General features: G+C 41.7%; 1 protein-coding gene across 9 annotated transcripts in view; it reads left to right on the top strand.

Annotated features, from left to right (window-relative positions):
* The window catches only part of magi1b (membrane associated guanylate kinase, WW and PDZ domain containing 1b), a 135,348-nt gene that overhangs the window by 52,363 nt on the left and 59,163 nt on the right, over positions 1–23,822 (top strand). For all 9 annotated transcript variants that reach the window (XM_035151242.2, XM_035151241.2, XM_035151238.2 and 6 more), the window contains exon 2: positions 6,441–6,557. In XM_035151242.2, coding sequence (XP_035007133.1) covers positions 6,441–6,557 — 117 coding nt within the window. The remainder of the gene's footprint in view (positions 1–6,440; positions 6,558–23,822) is intronic.

Raw genomic sequence — 23,822 nt, 5'->3', positions numbered from 1 at the left:
AGCAATCTGGACCATAGTAAACAGGCCAGCAGCTCCAGGACACACAACTATATAGACAGGACTGAAATCCTGTCATAGATTTAATCCTGACTGCATTGCATCTGGTGTTTTTCTGTCTTGACTCAGATGTCAATTGATAAGAGAAAAAAAAAAATCCAGAGCTTTGCTGCCTTGACTTTACCAGGTTGTGTGCTGCGTCTTTACCACATACATATGCAGCTTCTGAAGCAATTTCACAAAAAGCTCCATTTCCTATTCGACAATTTTTCGGTTTATGATATGATTAGGGGATGCTGTGGTTCATAGTAGGTCTAGAAGTCTTTTAGTAGAAAGAAGAAGGTTTAGGCTCATGCTGTAAAAGTCATATCCAGTTTCATTATTTTTGTGTCTGAGTGCATTTCCTCATCAATTCAGAGCTTCACTGCCTCATACAAGCATTGATTGGAAGGCTGCTTGTCCCAGCCACAAGAGGTTATTGGAGAAAATGCATTCATTCACATCAGTATTGGCAAAAATTTGTGTCTGAGAACTGCAGGATCCACTTTACAGCTTTTTACAAATACAATTACTGGTGGTTATTCTCCCTCACAAGCCACAGTATAGAGAGACCATTATAAACCTGATTACTGGATAAACTATTGACTTGTCTCCATCTTAGACATTAGAATGCTAAAATGTTTAAAATATTCACACAAACTACTGTATTTTACTTTGCACAACGTAAGTGCCTCATATTTCTTTTAGTATATGGCTCTAAAACTTTATCTGGCATTTCTCCCTTTAGAAGCTGGAAAAAATAAACACTGGCCCACGCCACAGTTTTTTAACACTAACATAAACAGTGATAGGTGGAGCAAAATAAAAAAAAAAGATGCTAGTTTAATTATAGTGGAATAAAGTTCAGCACAGAGCACATTTTTCCCTTCCCTGGTCAACCACACCCATGCACTGGCTCTATGCCCCCCAGTTTGAGAACCACTGTATTAAAAGCTAGTGTTTTCTTATCTGTCTCTGTGATATTTTAGTTAGGATTTTTGTCCATCTTTATAAAAGTTTATCAAAAATTGTGTACATTACAGTCTCTCAATCCCTTTTGTATTGGATTTGCTCATTGTCAACTAGCAAGGGCTTTCCTTTGTTTTTGTAATACCCCGCTAGTCCAGAGGGGGGCAGCAGACTATGCCTGGCTGCAGCCATCAACACCTTCACCACAGCCAGTACTCATCTAGCAGCTGTTGCTATGGATACAGAGTCTGGCCACTGCTGTGATGCAAGCCACATCAAATAAATGAACATAGGGGGTAGTGTTGAGCTCAGAGAAGTGAGATGTTCCAACCATACACACACACACACACACACACACACACACACACACACACACACACACACACACACACACACACACACACACACACACACACACACACACACACACACACACACACACACACTACCTGCTATATGAACATGACAGAATGGACTACTACAAATCAAAGATACTTGTTTTTTTCAACTTTCTCACTTGAACTCCTACTGGGATCAGTCTATCTACATTTTCTACAGAATCACCTGCAGTGAACCTGAACTTAGAAAATCCGACCTCTAATCACTGGTCAGGGGTCAGATCTCTCTCTTTCTCTCTCTCTGCCTCCTGTGATCATCCTCTAATCATTATGACATATGGTTAAGCTCTGATCAGTGGTGATGAGAACGTTAACTGTATGTTGCTGCTGCTGATGCGTAAATCAATTAGCTGGTGATTAGCCCTTATTATCTGATTAACTAGAGCCATGCATGTACTGCTCACTTAAGAGTTGATTACTTAAGACGTGCCTTTGAACAACCGGTGTGTCTCGTGGCTAAATTTAACTGGAAGTGGGTTATATTTGAATGGCACAAATACATTTGACTTTAAAGCCTACTTTCTTTACTATGTCCCACTTTGGAGAAACTAAATTTAACAATAAACAGCCCACTGAAGAAGGCTGTAGTTCTAATCATAGCTCCTGCCTGGAAATCTTTCCCTTGATGTTAAAAAGACTATTGAAGAGATGAGACTAAAAAGTTATTTGTTACCTTGCATGCCAGACTGTTTGTGTTTTCTACATTGATAATACAGTCAGTCTCCAGCCAAACATGGTGACTCTGCCAAATCTGACTTGGCTTAGTGTGAAACAGGCTGGCACACTAGCATATTTACTGCTTTCTTACTTAGGCTGTTGCTTTGTGTTAAGACGGTAATTGTAGCTGCCATTGTCCAGTTTGTTGATTGACATTAGAGTATTTCTTACATTTATTCCTAGGCATGCATACAATAAATTGTAACCTGCAGTACAAATCTGTGCACATCACATAAATATCCAAAGGCGGCATGTTAGAATGTTTATAATGACAATGCTAGCATGCAGATATGGAATTTTATTTGGAGGGGGGCATATCGATATTGAAGAGTAAAAAATATACTGATATATGCATACATATTAAAAAAAATTGGCATTGATTCCTTAGAATTCATAATCAAACAAAAACTTGAATTTAAGAAAATTAAAAAAAATGTTTAAATGTAAAATATAAACATAAATGCATAACTGTTCTGCATTGATTATTATCTAAAATAAAAGATTTCATATAAATGCATATCACCAAACATAAACACCAATGATATGTCTCATACTGATTTTTATTGGCCAAGCGACTGTTCGTCAAAGTCACCATGACTCAAGTCCAGTGGGGCATGAATTCCTGTTGCACATTTCCAATAATTGTTGAGTTATTTCATTCCATCAAAAACGTCAACTTCATGGTTGCAGAGAGGAAGGTTCAGGGGATCACCAACGTCAGCAGGTTCCATCCTCTGCAGACCATGGTCACGCAAAATTACATGGGAGTCTATCCGACAGTATATATTTCAGTCCGTACTAAAATATTTGAGAGATGGATGGAAAAACATTTGTGAACATGTAAATTCTGCATATAAGATAGGAAAGGTAACTTGTGAAGGCTCCTCTAAAAGCAAACATAAAGTATGTTTAAATCAAATTACAGGGTCTCCTCCAGTTAAACTAATCAGGCGAAGGTAAGTTTGAATTTTGAAGTCTTGAATCTACAGCCTCAGCTTTTAACCATACACACAACTATGATTAATTTCAGGAACAACAGTGAGGTCATACAGAGACAATCATGTAGCGTAAACATAGCTAAAGCATTTGAGTATCAAGCAAATAACTGGGGCTCTACACTACGTAATGACGCTGCTCATGTGGAGCGTGAAGGACTCGTATAGAACCAAAGTCTTCTGCCATTTCCAAGTCAGCAGAAGTCGGTCAAACCTTTCCTTTCCCACTACGGTGGCCCAGTGAGCAGGGGGATCGAGTTTCAGTGAAGTTTTTTTTTTTTCCGTGCTGTGAATACAGATGTCAGCTGCCAGCGGAGGGTCTGGCTGGTGCCATTTCTGGCTCTGCATGTCTGAGCAGGGCCTTGGCTGGATGATCAGAGCTCAGGGGTGCAGGGGTGTGCTCAATGGGAGATGCCTGGAAAAGTAGTGGGGCATTTTTATATTTGAGCTGTGTCTAAAATTCTTTTGATGTTTTGTGGGGATAACTCTGATGTTCTCTCTCTGTGCAACTCTCTCTCGTGCATAAACCCCTTCACCCCCACTTTCCTTCTGCCATGGACTGCGTGTCTCCTTCCCAAAAATCTTGCTCGGTTTAGGGGGCTTATGGAAAATCTATAACAGGTGGGCCGTGTTTGAAGGATATGTCTTTTCTAATTATGTGTTTGCAGAGGGATTTGGGTGTGTGGCTGCTGGGCCAAATGTTCTCTCAGCCCAGTCCTGCTGCCTGCATGCCTCTGCGATTGGTTGAATATGAATCAAATTGAAATGAGTGATTGGTCAATTAAACATGTGCAAACTTGGTCAAATGTCAGAACTTTGCTTCAAAAATCTGCTTTAAAAAATTGCCTTTCAATATCGGGATAGCAAATAAGGGAGTAAATAAGAATGTGATTGTACTATTATACTTTTGCTTTGCCTCCTTTGTTTGCCATCACAGCTAGCATGTTTTATCATTCTATACACAGTACCAAAACAGATCAAGGCAACATAGTAGCAGTTAGTTACTTATGGTGTTAACATACTCACCATTGGTTTAAATGGGCTGACTAACTGCCTTAAAGGCTTAAATGGAGGTGAGAGTTGACATTTGTGCGAATTAGATGGGCGAGATTCATGGTTTGGCGTTTGCAGAATTTGAAATTCAAGGATAACATAGTCAACTGTATTTGTGCTATGTTTGGACAAATCTAGACTTGATTTGCAGCCAACCAAAACACTGAAATCCACACACTTAATGAGAGTGGATTCAAAGGAGTCTGATGGTGTTTTAAGTCATGGGCGAGAACAGGAAAAGAGAAAGGAAATGTGGTGGAATGGTATTTGACCTCACACCAGAAACAACACATTACTCTGGGTTGCCACAAAATGTGTTAACTCCTGGAGTTCATGTATACTTTGGTTCCAGCCGACACCTCAGTGCAGGCCATTCAAAAGTGTTGTGGTCTTCTGCATTTGCTTGTTTTTCTTATGAGTGACGTAAAGACAGACTCATTTCAATGAAACGCTCATTGGCTGAACTACTTTCTATTGTGTCAAAGTGAGTTTTAATGTCAGCCTTTGGTTCCAACCTGTCTATGTCAATTGTGGACATTGGGTCCAATTTTCAGACTGTACTTCAGGTCACCTTAACAGTTTCAGAAAACAAGCTTCAAGTGGTACTAATGTCCTAAACCCCTCAAACTCACAGGGTCAGAGGGTTAGTTGGAGGTCTGCTTGTGAGGAATACCCGTCGCTCTCCAGTAATTGATGTGTGTACACAGCACATCGGGGGCTCACTGTTGGCCTGAGCGTTGGCTCGTGACCTGTTGTGAGGATTACACCACAGTGATGTGTCTGGATAGGATGGGGCCAGGAGCAGCGTTTCCTCTCAGGGAGAGGTCAGGCAACAGGGCGAAGACTCAACCTTTCTTCACAGACTATACTAAACGGTCACATCAGTATGAGGCCTATTGTGGTTCAACATATAGCCTTTATCAAAGAGTGTAATTAATCCCCTGTTACTTCAAGAGCCTGGATTCACAAAAGATGTAATGAATCCTAATTTTTGTAAAGGAACCAAATTAAAGCATTATACTCATCTTAAATCCTGAATTTAAAGCAATATTATTTTTCTTGCATTTATTCCTGGGTTTTATATTAACATTTTTATGGTAAGCCCAACAGCTTCCAACCCCCTAACGTGACCATAATTCGGTTTTAGCTTTCTGCGATCTTCTCATGCATGTTTATATGAATGACAGATAGAGATGTGGGTCACATTAAAAAAAACAACGAATTTGTATCATGTCTGTGGGATGTGCCAGTTGTGCTTCAATTGTGTTTTTATCATATAAACCTACAATTATTCTGCCAACTGTACAGACTACTCTTCTGTACTACGCTAGCAATCTCAATCATCTTATTTTACACACACACACACACACACACACACACACACACACACACACACACACACACACACACACACACACACACACACACACACACACACAGAGACGCACACATACAGATGCACACACACACGCATACACATAGTTTCCATGGAAACAGGATCCAGGGCCTTTTATGACTGGTTGTTTGCCCAAGACAACCAAAACTGATCTCAGCAGCCAAGCAAAGACGGCAGATAAATCATTTGTATAGTAAATAATGGGACGTGTACTAATACAGAACGTCATAAGATGTTTGTTGTTGCCCGCAGCAGCGTTGTTGTTGAATTTGGATCAAGACATTGTCATATTCATTAGGTAAATTATCTCATTTTTTCCTTTTGTGTGACAGCAGACAGGATGCATTTCACATCTCTGCTCCGTTACTCGTCATGTCGTTCTGTTTGTTTTGTGTTTGCACATGCCTGTAATGTGGACACTCACTGTAGTGGCAGCACAGACACACACATTCAGACACAAGCACACACACAAATTCGGACACTTTCCAGCCGAGCTGCCCCTCAGTAGCCTAATGTGTGTCTGAGGTCCAGATGGCGTAGCAGTGGGAGGGCTGATTTGCGGTGCTAGCTGTAGCGCTATAGCAGTCTTAGGTTTTGCGAGCCTTGGCTGGTTGCTGGGAGAGAGTCTACGGCCAGTAACCCCTCTGAGTTACAATGGCAAGTGCACAATTCACAGCCATGCACTCAGCGGCCAGCTTTGCTGTGGTAGCAGGGTAAACTTGAGTATTTCTTTCTGTGGGAGCCGAGCTGTGGGGCTGTTTGACACTTGACTATGAATTATAACCGTGTTGATGTGACTGCTAGCCTTGTGTGTTTTTGCTTCAGCTGTTTTGATGCAGTTATCACATGTTTTCCTGTTTGTTTCCCCAACAACAGGAAACAAGCTTAACAAGGACCTGAAGCATTATCTGAGCCTGCGCTTCCAGAAGTCCTCGCCTGACCACGAACTGCAGCAGACCATCCGAGACAACCTCTACCGTCACGCCGTGCCTTGTGAGTCCTTGAACTTCTTTCAGCTTGTTCTGTCTTTACCTTTGTTATTTCCTGTTTCTCCTGGTAAGCTTGTGTTTATGCTCAGGCATCATTGAGTTTTTTTCTTCCAAATCCTGTTGAGTTAAAACACATAGACCTTGCTGTAACCCAGAAGTCTATCACCCTGTTCAGATGTGGTATTAACATCTGTCCTGAGTGATCCAATTGCAAGTGGTCAGTGCTAAGTGCAGGTCTGAACGCAGTCAAATGCATCCTGAATACGTTCTGAGATCCGATCACTCAACTACATTCAGAGGTGGGACGCATGTGGCCACAATCTTTTGTGAACACAAATGCATCCTGGGCCACATTTGAAGGACCCCTACTCGGCTGATGTCTCTGACCCGCAATGAATCAAACATTTTTACGCTTCTCAGTGTCCATACATTGATTTGTTTGTCGCCATAATATCAACACTGATCACCACATAATGATTAATACTTTTTTGAAATTCGTCAAATCTATCTGCAAAGCAGAGCTGCACAAGATTCATTCAGTCCCCCCTGACTCCACTCGTGCTCTCTCTCTCTCTCTCTCTCTCTCTCTCTCTCTCTCTCTCTCTCTCTCTCTCTCTCTCTTGCACATCTGTAATCTCAAACTGGGTAAAAACTGCTTAATTTGTTTTTTGCGAACCCAAACAACGAATGTGTCACAGGAGAAATATTCAGGAAACATTTTAATAACAGGTCTGAGCTGAAGAACTTAACATTGTCCACTTGTGATCGGATTTCTCAGGAATTATGTTGATAGCAGGTCTGAACAAGACCTATTTTTAATTTTGTGAGTATCCAGATAAAAAACAAATAAAACCTGGTTATGTCAGTGTGAGCCACTGTCTGAGCTCCAGGCATCATCAATTTTAGATCCATAGCTGCCTCACACATATGCCTTGTGTGTTTATCTAATTAATTCAGATTATTTCAGTCTAGTCCAAGAATGGTCCGCCTTGCCTTTTGTCCAACACTGGCCAATCATTTATCCTGGCTGATAATTTCATATTTTTCTCAGAGCTCCCTCACATTGTGGGTTGATCTGTTAAACTTATCCTTCTTCGTCCCAAAATGGACTTTCTCACCTGCCTCCCAAGCTGCTAACAAATAGCAAGTTAATGTAAACTCATCCAGCCTCCACCTTTCATCACTTCGGTCAGCACAGTGTTTGCTTTACTAATATCGTTCAATCAGTTAGAGGAAACATCTTGTGACTCCACAGTGAAGAGGCTCCCAGTGTCTCATGGCCGCAGGATCAATAGCACCAGTAATTATAGACGTTGTGGCTTCATCCTAGTCCCTCACCCTCTATCACTAACTGGTATCTCATCGCAACTGGTATCTCGTAATCCAGGAATAGAGGCTTGAGTCTTTGACTCTTTTCCCTCTGACTGTCGTACAGCAAAGATCTAAAGGCACATTTGTTTCCTGACGCTGGATATCTCCCTTTGTAGCTGCTGCTGCTCAAAAACTTAAGTAGACATGTGAAGCGTTTTATACTTCCCTGCTGTGAAAACCAACCCTCGAAGACAGCATCGATGCTAGAGACATTGAAATGTAGCATTAGCACCATAATAACAGAGTGATAAATCTGATAAAAGTGCTGCTCCCTCTGTTGGGAAGCAGATAAACACCTACAATGACTGTAAGATTAGTATCACATGCTGCATGAAATCAACTGCACAGATCACAGTCAGGCTCATTGTTGTTTAACACTGGAGTAAGAATTTAAGATTGAATTTAGTTCAGTTTATTATAAGATAGTCTGTTAAATATAATGTAAGAATATCCATTAAATAAAAAAAGTTACTTATTAATTATCTTTTGATCAAGTAAGTGAATAATTGCATCATTTTTGCAGCCACACATTTCATACTTTTTTTTTCCTACTGCAAATTGAATGGACTACTGTTCCCAATTCAATTTGGAATATTCAGACCTCATCAAAACCTTAAACAACTTTTTTCTTGGTAATTACTTCTCACTTCCACCATCACAATATATTTTCCAAAGACTTAGCATATTGGATTTTTTTGGAGTTAATTTCGGACTTGAAAGCTTCTCTTATTTCCCCAAACCCATGCTTTTCCCTTAATAGTTCTCATCCGTTGGTTTTTCAATTAGTTTATTCATGGCCCTCTCACGCAAATTACTCTCTGTATTACGGAGGCTTGTTTAAGGGACTTTATCTGCATTACCTCCAGTGCCATATGTCAGCCAGACACTGTTGGAGGATGGGGGTCTGACCATAATGGCCATTTTAATCACTGAGTGGTCAAATGCACACCAGTAAAAAAATCCTGGTGTTGTTTGCAGTAAACAAAGCATGAAGGTGTTCCCTAGGCCATATGTTTTATAGGACTGTAAAGTTTTGTTGTCGTGCACTTGTACAGAAGTGTGAGACTCGTTGGCTCATGAAATTTATAAATCCTTTGCCACATCTTAATTTTTTCCCCTTAATGGGAGGTTATGTTAAAGTGGGCCCTGTCAATGCATAAATATTCTCTAATGCCCTTCACACTCACAGAACAATACAAGACTTAAGACAGCAGTTGTGTTGAAAGCAACAATCATTTACTCTAAGTGGGAAAGTGAGATAGATTTGCGTGGACTGCTTTGGCCTGCGATTGTAAGAGGTCAGTGTGTGTTCATGTTGACATATGTCCGAGGGCTGTTCAATGTACTGTCCATGTGTAGGTGTAGGTGAAGGTGTGATTAATGCACAGCCAGCAGGTGGAGAAACAGATGGAGAAGTGTGTCCGTGGAAGCTGGAGCCCCTCCTGCCTCTACATGCAGGCAGAAATGGTCACAACTACCATTTCTGCACATTTTTGGAACCACATTAGTGCTAGCTCAAAATGAATGGCGAATCTTTTCAATTGATATTTTTGGGGCTTGGAATATATCAGGTGTACATTAGTCCCTCCTGTTTCCAGGAACTAGCTCAGCTGATAGTGTACATACCCACTAATCTTGACTGTGTCCATACATGCAGAAACTGCTCTGGAGATTCAGCGCTCGTCAGATCTTTTGTTGACCAAAGTCAGAACAAACTTTAAGTTCCTATTAAAAGTGTTTATATTTGCATTTTAATTTAAGATAATCTTCATATTATTTGTCATTTCTGCTACTAATACAACACATGCAACTGTTGTAGTGTTTCAACACAATTATCACATTAAGTCAAGTACAAACATGCATTGATTTCATTAGTCATCTCGTACGTGTGGCCAGCAGCTTATTATTTGTTTGTGTGTCCTACACTCTTGTGGGAAGATTTTCTTCCACTTTTCTGGAATGGATAATTCCCAGTGCACTACAGTTACTGCCAAGTCACGGTGCTAGCCTAGAGACTCTTTAGATGCCATGTGTTGTCTGTAATACGATGCAACATGTTTCTACCTTTCTTTTCACTGGGCACCAAGTGGCTTCTCTAATACTTGTGGAGGTTTGTGACATCGCTCTTTAAACTCCAGCCTGCTTCACACTGGGGCTCTAAACAACCAATAGGAGTCAGAGTGGAGGCAGTAGGGACACGATCCCTCACTGAGCTTTACACCAGTGATCACTGCCAACTGTTTTTGTTTTGCCTGTGTACCGGCGACAGCCTGTGGCCGGAGGTATAATGTTTTCTGGTTGTCTGTCTTTCCCAGTCTTGTGAACACGCTATCTCAATAACACCTAGAGGGAATTTCTTTCCCAAATTTGGTACAAATATTCAGTTGGACTCAAAGATGAACAGATTAGAATTTGGTGGTTAAAGGTCAAAAGTCAAGGTCATGGTGACCACACAAAACCTTTTTTACCTCATGAACTCATGAGAGAACACCCCGAGAAAGTCCTTTCAAATTTGACAAAAATGTTCACTTAGACTTTCGGTTTTCAAGGTTCAAGGTCACACTAAAACATAACAAAACAAGTTTTTGGCCTCTCTATCATGATCTCAAGTCTGTCTTGAGGGAATTTCTTCACATTTTGACCAATTGTCACTTGGTTTCATAAATTAACTGATTTAGATTTCAAAAGTAAAGGCCAATTGACCTTGTACGAGTCTGGGGAAAAAAGTATGTAGACTGAAACTGCACTGGTTATTGGAGGCATACAACCGCAGGGTGGGGATTCTAGTTTTGGGGGTTGGCATGCTGTGTGTGGTTACTCTGTGCCACCCATGCACTCCACCATTACAATATGTCTGCAAACCAAAAACCAAGATATGGTTTTCATGTAAAAAGGTAGAAATTAAACGATAATACAAGTTATGTTTGGCTAGTTTAAAAATGACGAAAACGTATACATTGTCAGTATGTTCATCAGTAGTTATCAGGATATATAGCATATATTTAAATGGATTTATAAAATAAATATAACAGATGTAACATTTTAATACCTCATTCAACACTTTTGAGAACCATTACCCATTCCTTCAGACAGTTTATTCAGTCTCTCCACTCATGTTCCCATAACCCTGTTAAAAATTTGGAGCCACAGCTCTTCCACCCTCCCCCCATCAGCTGAGGCGTCCGTCAGCTTCCCTTGTGGTCACCCCCGTCCGCACGTTCAGCATTCCCAATCTCCATTATCCCTCGCCAACCCTCCACCCCCCTTTCCCACTCTCATTCCTGACCCCCCCACCAACTAATGACACCGCTGCCTCTCGCTGCTGCTGCTGCTCCCTTTCTCCATCTGTATCGCTCTCCTTCTAGTCATATTTTTCCTGCCAGTCACTCAGAGCAGTAGCAGGAGGAATAAGACGAAGAAGAGGAGAGGATTTCTGTTTGGTCTATATGCTCTATGAGCTCAGCATTCTGTGCATGTGAGCCCTGAATTGAAAGCTCTGGTCTCTCCTGCATCAAGGCAAGTTTCAGCATTGTCTGCTGTGGTTGTTGTGATGTTGACGACTCGGGCTTCGTTTCCCAAATGAGCGAGGTTTTAGAGGGTTGTGTTCATGTGCACGTGCAAGTGTGTGATGAATCGCGGGGCGGGCAGCAGAGACGATTGGACAACCTGTATATAGGCTAAGAGGACAGCTCAGAGGGAGGTGGGGGCTGAAGCCTCAGGGCTGGAGATGGGGGTGGGGTGGAGTTTGGGTGTGGGAGTGGGGTGAAAGGAGGGGGGATGGGTGGAGAGGAGGAAGAGAGAGAGAGAGAGAGGGGATGGAGGGATGCAAAAACACACACATTATCCAATCAACGCTGGCTGTGGTTAGCTAGTCAAGCTAACATAAACATATGTACACATGATGTGGGTTGTGGTTCTGCCATACATAACTGTGTGGTTTGATATGGGCATGTTCCTGTGTGTGATTGCGTCTACAGTGTGATGTGTAAGCAGCATGGTGTTGGTTTGGTGAGGTTACAGATATCATCTACAGATTCAATCACACTTTGTCACCTGAAACAAAAGAAACGCCCTGACTTTGAGAATGACTGCGCCGTTCCTGAAAAGCAAAAAGTGGTGAATCAAGAAAGACGAAACTGTGAAGACTATGTCAGTCAGATACTCTGTGTGTGTGTGTGTGTGTGTGTGTGTGTGTGTGTGTGTGTGTGTGTGTGTGTGTGTGTGTGTGTGTGTGTGTGTGTGTGTGTGTGTGTGTGTGTGTGTGTGTGTGTGTGTGTGTGTGTGTGTGTGTGTGTGTGTGTCAACAGTTTGACATGCATTACATTAGGGATGACGAGACATGACTTTGTAATGACGAGTCCTTCCTGTCATACCAGTTCTACGCTGTATTGCACAAATTACATAGTTTGCTTTGCTCTGTACTGGACTCTGATATAATGGCCATAGTTACAAACAATTTTGGTATTAAAACAGTGAATCTAGACTTGAGCCGTTTTCAGACATAAAAAGTCCAGAGAATTGGGTCCGGACTTTACCTGCAGTTTGTTTTTCACACATGCACTACGCAGCAGGAGGTTCTCTTAACAGATGCGTTCACAACAGCAACACATCCTCTGAATTATTCAGATGAGAGGTGCAGCAGCCGGGTACAGAGGCAGGAAGTGATGTATTTACTCAGCTGTGGAGATCACGTGGTTTTCTTCACAACACAAAGACACGGGTGTTGGCTCTTAATACTGTTAGATTACTGTTATCAATGGTTTTATTAATTGTTAAACATACGTTAAATTATTACCATGTAAAACAAGCAGACAAAAACAACAATATTTTGCTTTCTTGCAGAGAGTGAGTTGAAACGATTGATAACACTTTCACATCAGTGCATTAGAGATGAAGCTGGGGCCAGGAGACATTTAATTTAGCTTAGCCTAAAGGCTGGTGACAGGGGGAAACAGCTAGCCTAGGTCCGTCCAGAAGTAACATAAAAGTAAGTCTAATCACCTCCTGGCTCAATCTTCACATCGACACTGGCGTTGGCTCTTATCACCACAAACTCGAATCTGAATCTGAATCCCGCAGAGGATCTCCTGCTGTGTTCTCACATTGGCTCTGCTGGACTTTTTGCTGACATTGTACCAGGGGGCCAGGCGGAGAAAGTCATTAGAAACTCTGGCGTCATTAGAAACTCTGCAAATACACCTCCTCCACAGAAATCTCGGAAGTTCAGTATATGTCTGAAAGCAGCTTTAGTTAGATTTGTGGGGGCTCCCAGCATGCAGCAGGTAGACCAAACAGATGCTGGGAGGGAAACAATAGAAGTTGAACTGATGCTGGTGGGGAAGTTTCTTTGTAGCTAACACACCATGAGCAGGAATCTAAGAAAGGTTGTCAAACAGAGTGAATGATGGGAGAAGTCCCCCAGATTCATAGCACCATACTGCCCCGCCCACACACTCTGGTGCATGTATTGTAAGCACACACTCAATCACTGACACTGTTGCACACACTTATCGGACGGAGGCATGGAGATAGGAGAGGATGTACTTCTAAATTCGGATGCTTATTTCTGTCTCTGTGTGATATGAGTCTGTTTTGACATATGAAAAATGTCCTTTTGCAGCAATGGCAGCTCATACTGTTTCATTTGATGATCAGTCTGACACTGGTACAATTAACCATTGACACAGTTTTACCAAACAAAAAATTACAACTTGGCAAAATTATTACATTGAAACTAAACACTATTAGAATAACTAATGACTATTTGCAACTGAGATCATGATACACATGGTCAGATTAGATGAAGGTTATTATATCCATGATGTCTCATAAGTCATAAATATAAAGTATGAATATCTCAAGTTATTTATAACTTTATTAATACATATAATATAGCTTTCAGAAAAGGCCTAGTTGTGCATTAAGATGCTGACAAACCATGACACTGCAGATATTGAGAACTAACAATGGGATGTCACAAAAGAGTTAAATAGTGCTGTTGTGGCAGTTATTTGTTACAGTAATTAATGTTTTGTACTAAAATAAATCATACTAAGTTCTCTGCAGGACATCCATCAATTACATTGTGGCTTTGAGAAGTTACTGCCAAAGAAGAACTTATGAGGAGGCAACATTTCGTCCAAAGATTTAACAATTAATCTTTTGGTTTTTTGAGCTGCTACTGGAGTCGACTCAACACAGTTCACTGTAACTTTAAATTTTTTCCAACTGTGAGTTGCTCCTTTGTTTCTTCCACTCATTGCACTGTGGAACAATAGAGTCCATCAACACCACACTCACACACCAAGTGAATTTGGTAGGTATCCTGACATCCTTGGATAATCTTAACTATTGGAATGCCACTTTAGTTTCTATTTAAGGGTTATCTGAGGTATAGAACGGAACATCACGCGACATTTGACCCACCACCCTTTTATATCTTCTCACTCCCATCCCCCTCCTCTGATCATAGAGCATGAAAATGGCAGGGTAGTGCCAGTTTACCACTTTGACTTTGACCAATGTGCTTAATTTGAGGCTCTATGCACACGTTGCTCATTCCTATTGACATCCTGGTGGATTTGTTTTACCATCATCTGCTGGAATTTTAACTTTTGCACTCATTCTTTTGTGTTGAAATTCACACGGCTCTAGCCTCACTCCTGTCCATGCCCCCCGCCCAGGACTTTTCCCAGGCAGTCCCCATCTGCCTCTGCGTTTCCTTTTAAGATTCTTCCCCTGACTTCTGTCCTCTTTACATGTTGGTCAAGGATGACTAGTGTGGAACTTGCTAAACGTTCAGAACACGGGTTTGTGCGTGTAAGGACATCGCTATCCGGGGGGAGAGAAAAGAAAACAGAGGTGATGGGAGAGGAGGAAGAGGAACAATAATATCTGATGGGCTCTGTGAGGACAAGAAAGAATAGGGGTGAACAACCAAGTGAAAGAAAGGGAGCGAGCGAGAGAGGGAGCGAGCGAGAGAGAGGGGGAGGTGGGCGGGTGCATGTAGAAGCCTGCGAGACTAGAGACAGCGGGGCTCAGTCAGTCAGAGAGAGAGAAAGAGAGGGAGACAGAAGCCTAGCACTGGTGTGTGTGTGTGTGTTTGTATGAGACGGAGAGCATTATAAGCCAATGTGGATGCTGCTTAGCGTAGCTCCTATTAGCTTAGCATCACAAAGCCAAAGCTGGACAGAGGACAGACGCATGGGAGGAGGAAGGGGAGGGTGAGGAGGAGAAGGAGCTGTGAATCTGCACTGGTTTTCCTTCCACTCATTCACACCTGATTGGATTTTCTTTTCTCCTGATCGACGTGGTTGTTGTTCTGTGGACTGTAGGAGAAGGACGAGAAATTCTCCCCCCACCACCACGGGCTCCCTGACTGAGGTATTATGTTTTTGTGTTTTTGGGCGTTTGGAAAAGGGAAGCTGAGGGTCGCCGTGATTTAATGGTTGGGGGTTGGGATGGAGAGAGATGGAGAGGCAGGCAGGCAGGCAGGCGGCGAGGATGGCTGTGCATCAGGCGTAAGGCATCAGGAGCAGAGCGGGGAGGACGGAGGCACATTGCTGGCAGTAATGGAGGCTGATGTGTTGTGGTCAAAAGGAAGCTGTGTGTGTGTGTGTGTGTGTGTGTGTCTGTGTCTGTCTGTCTCAGGTATGCGTGCGTCTGTGTGATGTCAGTGCCCCCCTTTGATTCCTCTGTATGTGTGTGCTCAAAGTGCCACTTCCCATGTGTGTATGAACAGGATGTGTGTTTCTGGTGGATGGCTGTATTAGGGCTGTGATGTGTTGACATGCTTGATCATATTGGAAGCCATTACCTCCAGCTGCAAACTGCCGTCTGCCTGTTTGTCTGTCTGGAGCTTCCAGGATGCTGTAAGGTTAGCAGTCCTACCTTTCTACCCTCCCTTCTTCCTCCTTCTCTCCTTTCTCAATCCATGTCATGTCTGGATGACCCCCCTCCCTCACCGTCAACACCCCCATTCCGTATCCCTCCATCCCCACTCCCTCCCCGCCCCTTTTAAATGGATCGTTTTTAAAGCTCTTCTTTTCCATTTAGATATGTTGCTGTAAGGTAGAGAAGCCTGTGGTGCTTTTCTGTTTTTTTTCTGGGTGGACTAAATAGACAAAGGCTGGCTGACAGTGTGTGCGTGGGGCATTTTCAGGAAGATTTCTGGCTGATTTAGCTTTACATTGCACGACTGGCCCTTCAGGTTTTTGTGTCTCATTCTAATGCCTCTTGCTCCCATACACTCCTTTCTGTATGGGAAGTATTTAGAGCTTAAAGCAAAGGCAAAAGATCGGAGCATGTCACAGGTCCAGGGAAAGGCCTGTTTTGATCTTATTGTGGTTTTGTACATGCGTGTGTGTGTGTGTGTGTGTGTGTTGCCCCCTCATTGCGAGGCTCCTTTAGCCAGCCCCCCACACACACACACACACACACACACATACACACACACACACACACACACACACACACACACACACACACACCTTAAATGAAAGGCAGGTGTAGCCATTACTAAAAAAAACAGCCTCTCCAACATTGAAATCCCTGCCACTGCCACATAGGTAGGACTCCTGACATATTTTTGGGGATGTAAAAAATCAGGTAGGATGGTTGATGGGGGACAAAACTAAAAACGAAATAAAATAAAGCAAAGCAAACTAAACATGCAGCCAGGACGTAGTCAGGAATTTAAGGACTGGAAAATGCTGGAATCTGCGGCCTGTGCTTTTGGTTGGATTAACCCTTATTGGGACAGATGGCTCCATCCCCCTGCCGACCGAACAAACCCCAGTCAGCTCCTCACACCTCCCTGTGTGTGTGTGTGTGTGTGTGTGTGTGTGTGTGTGTGTGTGTGTGTGTGTGTGTGTGTGTGTGTGTGTGTGTGTGTGTGTGTGTGTGTGTGTGTGTGTGTGTGTGTGTGTGTGTGTGTGTGTGTGTGTGTGTGTGTCATGCAAAAAAAGAAAAACAAGCACTGGCAGGCTAACACCGGCCAAGATGGTGGCTGGATCTGTTTTGGTTCTGGAATATGACGCCGGTCTGCTTGCGCCTCCACTTGTGTTTGGGTGCGTGCAGTCGCGTGTGTCTTGAAAATGATCCATGAGGACATGCCTCAGTATCTTCTTGGAAAATGTGGACTGGCTGGCCAGCTTGACATGAGAGCATGTTTATTGTGGAGATTTGGAGAAATGCTTCTGTAATAGCTTCTGCACAACAGTTGGGCGGATGATTGTTTCCAGCTTTTCAAGACAGGGACTGTTATCCATGTTCTCTATGAATTGTCCACCATCTACAGTACATACAATATTCTTTATGTGGTCACTTATCTCAGCAAGATAGACTCTAAAGTAAAGTCAACAAAATGTGGTCAGTTTGAAAAACCATGTCTACCAGATTACACACGATATGACTGTATGATGCATTTATTTACGTGTGTTAATGCCATTAGTGTCGTCCTGTGTTCAGCCTCACAATCTATAAATACCTTGCAGACTAGGCTTCGAAATATGGCATACTTTCATTGTAGGAAATATACTAGATGGCATACGTGTAATGGGTTTGACTTGAAAATGAAATGACTGGACTGTGAAAGACATACTGAAGGCTAATTCAGTCCACTACTACGATTGCCTTTAATGTAACACAGTCATCACATTTCATTTCAAAGCAGCTTGATTCAGTGCATGGGGCAATTTCCTCTGCAGTTAATACAGGCAAGACTTAGGGAAAGCATTTGGTGGCTGTATTTTGAGGCACCTATCTTTATCAGAGAGGAAGCCAGAGCTGTTAGCGCACATATCACACTGGGCCACTGCTTCAACCCTTCGCTTGACTCTTTTGCGTGAGACGTGCTCAGACTGAGGACAGCAGAGGAGTTATACTCCAGACTTATGCTAATGCAGAATAAACCAGACTGTCTCCTGATGTCTTTGAGCAAAGCACACAAAACTTTTTAGCTCTAAGGGCTTTCTATCAAAGGTAAAGGATTGTTTTATTCCATGTTGCTGCCATTAAGTTTAGTTTACACATCAAAGTCTGCTTATGGGAGTAAACTATACTGCACAATAAAATAGCTTTGGCCTTTTGTGGCTTCAGAAGTAGATGTGTGAATTTTGATAAATTGTCTCAAGTGACATCACTCGAATTAGTGTTGGTCGGCGCTGAAGCCTTCAAGTTTAAAAACCAAAACCATGTTGGCTGACCAGACCTCTGTTATCTCGGCTTGAGACGAGCGACTTCAGGCTTTATCAGCTTAACAAACAAATCTTGCGATTGAACATTCGGCAGTAGAGTTTCAACATGGACACTTCAGGTGCCAGGTTTTGACAAGAGAGAAAAATTATCTGGTTTTGCATCATTGACTTTGCTTCTGTATGCCCAATGTGACTCTAATGTGAATGTAATCATAGATTGTTGTACAAGTGTAGATAAAGGCATCAATATGACTTATGGGTGATGACACATATTCATTAATATTTTCATCATCATCATATATTCTGTATTATTCTTGTTTCTTGCCTTTTTTTCTGATACAAAACATTTTGCAGTTTCACTGCACAAAATATATTAGAGAATCATCATTATCCTTCCCATCTGGATCATGGGACCATAAATCATTTAAATATGTGAAGCAGCCTAGAAGTATGAGGCTTCATTTGATGTACTTTTAAATTATATGACATCATCAGCATCTGAGTGGCAAAAATTGAGTTTGGGCTCTGGCAGGACTTGAGAAAAACCACAGTTGTCCTCCAGTCAAACCCAAAAGAAGGGACGGTTGTGCCTGGCCACACAGGCAGTTGTCACATCTGCCAAAACACAAATGATCAGATCAGAGGATGGGTGGACGAGCCTTTGGTATTAACTTTCTTAATAGTCTTTGTATGAAAGGAAGAGTGGATGAATAGTGGCTTAAAGATTAAGAGAAGGAAGTCGCTAGTGTTTTAAAGATTTAAAGAAGTGGAACAAATGAGAGGAGCAGCTAAAGATGGAATAAACAAAGCTTGAAATGAAAGCAAAGAGTGAAGTGGAGGAGTCATAGGAGCAGAAAGGAGTGATGGAGGGGAGGGCAGGAGAATCTCTTATTCTATATCCAAAGCTTCACGCTCATAAAAATTGTAATCAAGCTTTGTAAATAATAGCTTCTCTGATCTTGTACATACATGTAACTGTACACAATATTTTGTCAGTGATGCATGTGTTTCATCCACTTAACAAAAAACTAAAAATGTCCCTAAACCCCTGTCAGCTTGTAAGTGCTGCCATTGTTTCCATGTCAACAGCAAACTGCTTAAAGTGCACTCTTTCAAATAACTACCGTCCTGAATGACCCGAATGCCTAAATACAAGCTGAGTAAGAATAGCCGGGGATATTAATAGAACATTTATGATAATGAATCGTTGCCAAACACATTTATGATGGCCTACTTTTCACTCTTGACAATGATCATGAACAATATGGTGAAACACGTCATCTTCATGTGTTATTTTCATCCCTGCATTTTTGAATCGCCCAAGAAATAAACCCACAGAGCTCTGAACTAAAGGTGTTCCTGCACCTTACTCTGCATTTTGTTTCTCTGAACCCTCTGACTTTTGAAGACAATTTGTAACTAGGTCATACTGAAGTCTGTATATCTGTTGGTGTAGTGTGGGCTTACTCTGAAGGCTTGTCTTAGTCAAATAATGAGTTGTGTGATCACGATATACATAGTTATGTCACTATTTATAACCTATAGAAACAGTGCTTTCAGGCACCACCTAAATACCAGTAACATAGGTCTGTTTTCTCTAGAGTTTTCTGTCAACAAGTAAATTATACTGATCCCCTAACCAACACAGTGAAACACAGCACTCTCCGCCCTCACCTTCCAGGTGTTGTTTGTGTTATTTTAACTTTACATTTTAGCTAAGCTCACCCCCCTCGGACCCTCAGGGCCTCATCCATGCTGCACAGGCCAATAGGTGCGTTTGTGTGTCTGTTTTTTCTCTATGTAAATAATGACAAGAATTCTGTTTCAAGTGGAGCAACCTTTTCAGCGATACTAACCTTGGATTATGTTTTTACCACATAGTCTTCAGGAATTTTTTTAGATTTTTTTAAGAATTCACAAAGGATTAAACTAATTTGGACTGCTCTAATCAAGATGTCTTAAAATTCTTTGTTCCAAGAGGAAAGGTGCATACCGTTATGTAACCTTTGCTGTAATTTTGCTGCTGCAGTTCGTCTTTGTGGAACCACCTTCACAGTTTGAACAGCGAAGGATATTTGGACTCATCTACTTGGATCTGTCTGATTTGGTTGCATCAGAACATAGACATGTTCACTTTTCTTTCTCTAAACCTTTGTGGGTGTTTCGGATGCCAAAAAAAGAGAAGAAAACCTGGTGCTAATATGAACGAGGTAAATAAGTCTGGGTCGCTTACATCTTTAAACATCAAGAAAACTGTAAGATTTGAGCAAGACGAAGACACGCTTTTGAAAGATGCCACGCTTCACGTCCATCCTGGATCTAATGCAGATGTCGAACAAGACCCCTCTTCAGCTCCCAGTCAAGAGCCCAAAGTTGTCCAAGGAGTCAAGCCCAACATTGTCCTTGTGGAGGGAATTAAATGTAGGTCACAGCTGAAATACAAGGGCAGGCCTGGGGGATATGTGGGCTCAGGGTGCTCAACTGCTCTGGGGGGGACGCAAGAGTAGGAAATAAACAGATTTTTCACTCATGGTTATTTTTAGAAGCTGGGTGTGCCTGTACGTCTGCCTGTTTAAACTTCCGTTTTACGTTTTTCATCTGTTTGATGCCACTGAGTTAAAAAAAAAAGATGGCTAATTTTAATGCCATGTGTTTTCCTTTGTCACTAAAACTCAGTTGTTTCTAGGCTGAGCTATTTTTCATTGCATCCTGTCCTCACACAATAAATAGCCTGGCTGACGTGATCGTAATTCACCTCAGTCTTTCATTGTGTTGTGGAAGGTGTCTCAGGGAAGCATGATTGAAGGATATATTAATTTACATCTTTCTTATACTACCATTGTACTCTGAGATCTAACCTTAGTACCATCCTCTGCCTTCAGAAATGTTAGCAACCTTAGTCTGAGTCTACGATGCCACTCGAAGGGCAGAGGCTCCCTTAAAATAGTCTCCCAGCAATTAAATATAGATGAGGTGCTTGGATTTGTCTGCCAGGGAGTGTTAGTTGTGCTTGAAGAGGGAAGGGGTACAGATCGTCCATATATTAAGCACATTAAGGTAATCCATTTTGTTCTGTTGTATTTAAATCACAATGTCTATTTCAGGTTTTGAACTTCTGTGGTTTGTTCAGTTTGAGAAATCCAAACACATTTATGTCAAATTTATTCTCATAAAAGTAGAGTAGAAAGCTCTTTGTTGTTGAATACTAGTTGAAGAGGTGACTCATGAAGGCAATATACTGTCAAAAGTGAGTTTAAAGTCTGCATAGTCTGAGACGGATGCTAGTTATAGATGTTTTGCAATAGATTTGTTATCAACTGACTTTAACAAGCCTTTTCCTATTGATGTTTGTTTATCGAATATCCCAACACCATCACGCAGTTGTCCTCATCGTTGTTCTTGAACGAAGATGTGAACCATGAACGCCGTAGTTCAGTCAGCTCAGTGGAGATTTTGAAAAAAGTTGTCAGAAACAATCTGAAATTGATCCTGTGTCAGCCGAGTGGAGGTGTAGACAAACTAGAAAGGCCAAGGTCACCGCGAGGGTTGTGTCCAGTTGCTGCCGTGTATCGATTGTTGTTTGAAAGACATCATGGTGTAACTGGATGCTCTCTAAGCCCAATCCTGACATACTGTGTGAAGAGAAGAACATTTTGATTGTCAGTGCTAAGGTCACGCTGACACTGAAATGTTTGCTATTTGTTTTAGAAACTGTAAAAAATCAGTTTTAAGCTGCAAGATTTAAATTAAAAAAAAAATTCAACATTTGAAATAGATTGGATCGTAGCATTCTCAAACTACATACTAGTCTAAGCATCAATCCTAGCCCTGCTTACCAAGTGTGTATGGTTTGAGTGTTAGCAAACAATTTAGGGCTGCAGCTAGCAATCAATGTTACTATTGATTAATCCAATCTTTATTTTATCACTTAATTATGTGGTCCATAAAATATGAGAAATTTGTGAAGGATATCTAAGTGAAGGAAACCAAATTTCAAAGAGATATATTCAGATGTCTTATTTAACAGTTAGTTCAAAATTAGTTTTTTCATTTTCTGTCAATCGACTAATTGATAAATCAACAACTTGTTGTAGCTCTGACACATTTTACATCCTAAAGACAGAACAATATTTGCTTCCTATTGGAATATTTTTATTCAAAAATCCTGATTCTGCTTTAATTCATCTTTTTCCTGGCTCTTGTCCCCTCTCAGTATTGGAGCTGTGTATGTGTAGTGGATGTTATGCTGCATTAAACCCCATGAAGTGATTACCCTCCACCTACAGCTCCCGTTAAGACACAAACCATGTTGGTGGCCGTGCACCTCCTCACCACTGTCACAAGTGTGTACGTGCTGGTTGGTAGGGTGGTGTTTTGTGGAACAGCTGCTGATTGTAACAGAAGGTGTTTCCCTTGCAACCCTTTTGTACCATTACAAGCTCTTTACATGTACATGTGCATGCCAAACATGCACATACGCAGGAGTCATAACACTCGCTGCGTGACTGTTGGCATCTGAGTCAACTCTCTGCTGGACTGCCAGAGGGAAAAAGTGGCGTTGGTCCGTGCCTTGTGTCTGGCTGTGTGTGAGGGGACGAATGAGAGGATGGATGGTGAAAGAGAGAGAGAATGACACAAGCAACGGATGTGTCGAGCTCTTAGTGCTCTACATTTTTAACTGCTGATTCACCGCAGTTCAAATCTTGAGTGTTACCAAATTAGTATGCCACAACCATGGCAGTTTCACAAAATGTTATGTTAAGATCCGCAGCAGAGTGATACACTCTGGCTCCCTACTGTCTGCTGTCCTTATACAGAGATTCAAATGATATCCGGCCAATTCTCTTGCTACTTAACATTTGCAACCCTCCAACAAATACAGACTAGGGATGCCAAGTCATTGTTGAAGTTTGCCTCCTTTCAGTCAAATATATTGACAATTTGGAAGGAATTTCTGATAAATTCTTTTTTTGAAAAGAACTTCAGACTTTTATTCATAATGTAGTTTGTTTTAGAAAACAGAGACTCATCATTTTATATATGTGTATGTTGAAATTTGGTCATATTTAGTGGCACATGAAAGCAGTCCACCTGTTTGACGACAAACGCTCCACCTCCACATAACCCCTGAAGATGCTTACAGAAGGAAAACATAGCTGACGTGTGAAAGAACAATGTCTTGAAGCACAGTGTTTTATAGACTGTGCACCGTTAAGCATAAGAATATGCAGCTGTGTACAGCTGGGAATTAACCAAAAATGTATCGTAACCGGCATTTATAACCTATACACCTATACCGACCTAATTCTGCTCATGTCGGTTATTTTGGTTAATACTTTCCCCAATGCTTGCATTCACAAACTGTGGGGTCTCCACTACTTTTCGTGCCGTATCACCCTGCTGCATGTCCTCCCTCCTCACTCCCAGCTGAGCTGCGCTCACATTCCACTTTAACAATAAACACCAACACTAATCAGAAGTTATTAGGACACGTAGTCTATCTGACAGGAGAGAAGTTCTTCCCTCAGATTATGACTCAGCGCAGTGTTTTAACTTCGAGCGAAGCCCCCCGTTTATCCATGAACACATAATAATGAATTCAGCAGGTTTTTACAAAGATCAGTGTGAGTGATTAGAAAAGAGCAGAGGAGCAGAGTCACTTGTTGACCGACACTGAGTAATGCTCCGAGTGATGCACTCCA

This window comes from Hippoglossus stenolepis, chromosome 3 (assembly GCF_022539355.2).
Source record: "Hippoglossus stenolepis isolate QCI-W04-F060 chromosome 3, HSTE1.2, whole genome shotgun sequence".
Classification (NCBI taxonomy): domain Eukaryota; kingdom Metazoa; phylum Chordata; class Actinopteri; order Pleuronectiformes; family Pleuronectidae; genus Hippoglossus; species Hippoglossus stenolepis.
The sequence above is the reverse complement of the archived record's forward strand: the minus strand, read 5'-3'. Positions and strand labels throughout refer to the sequence as shown.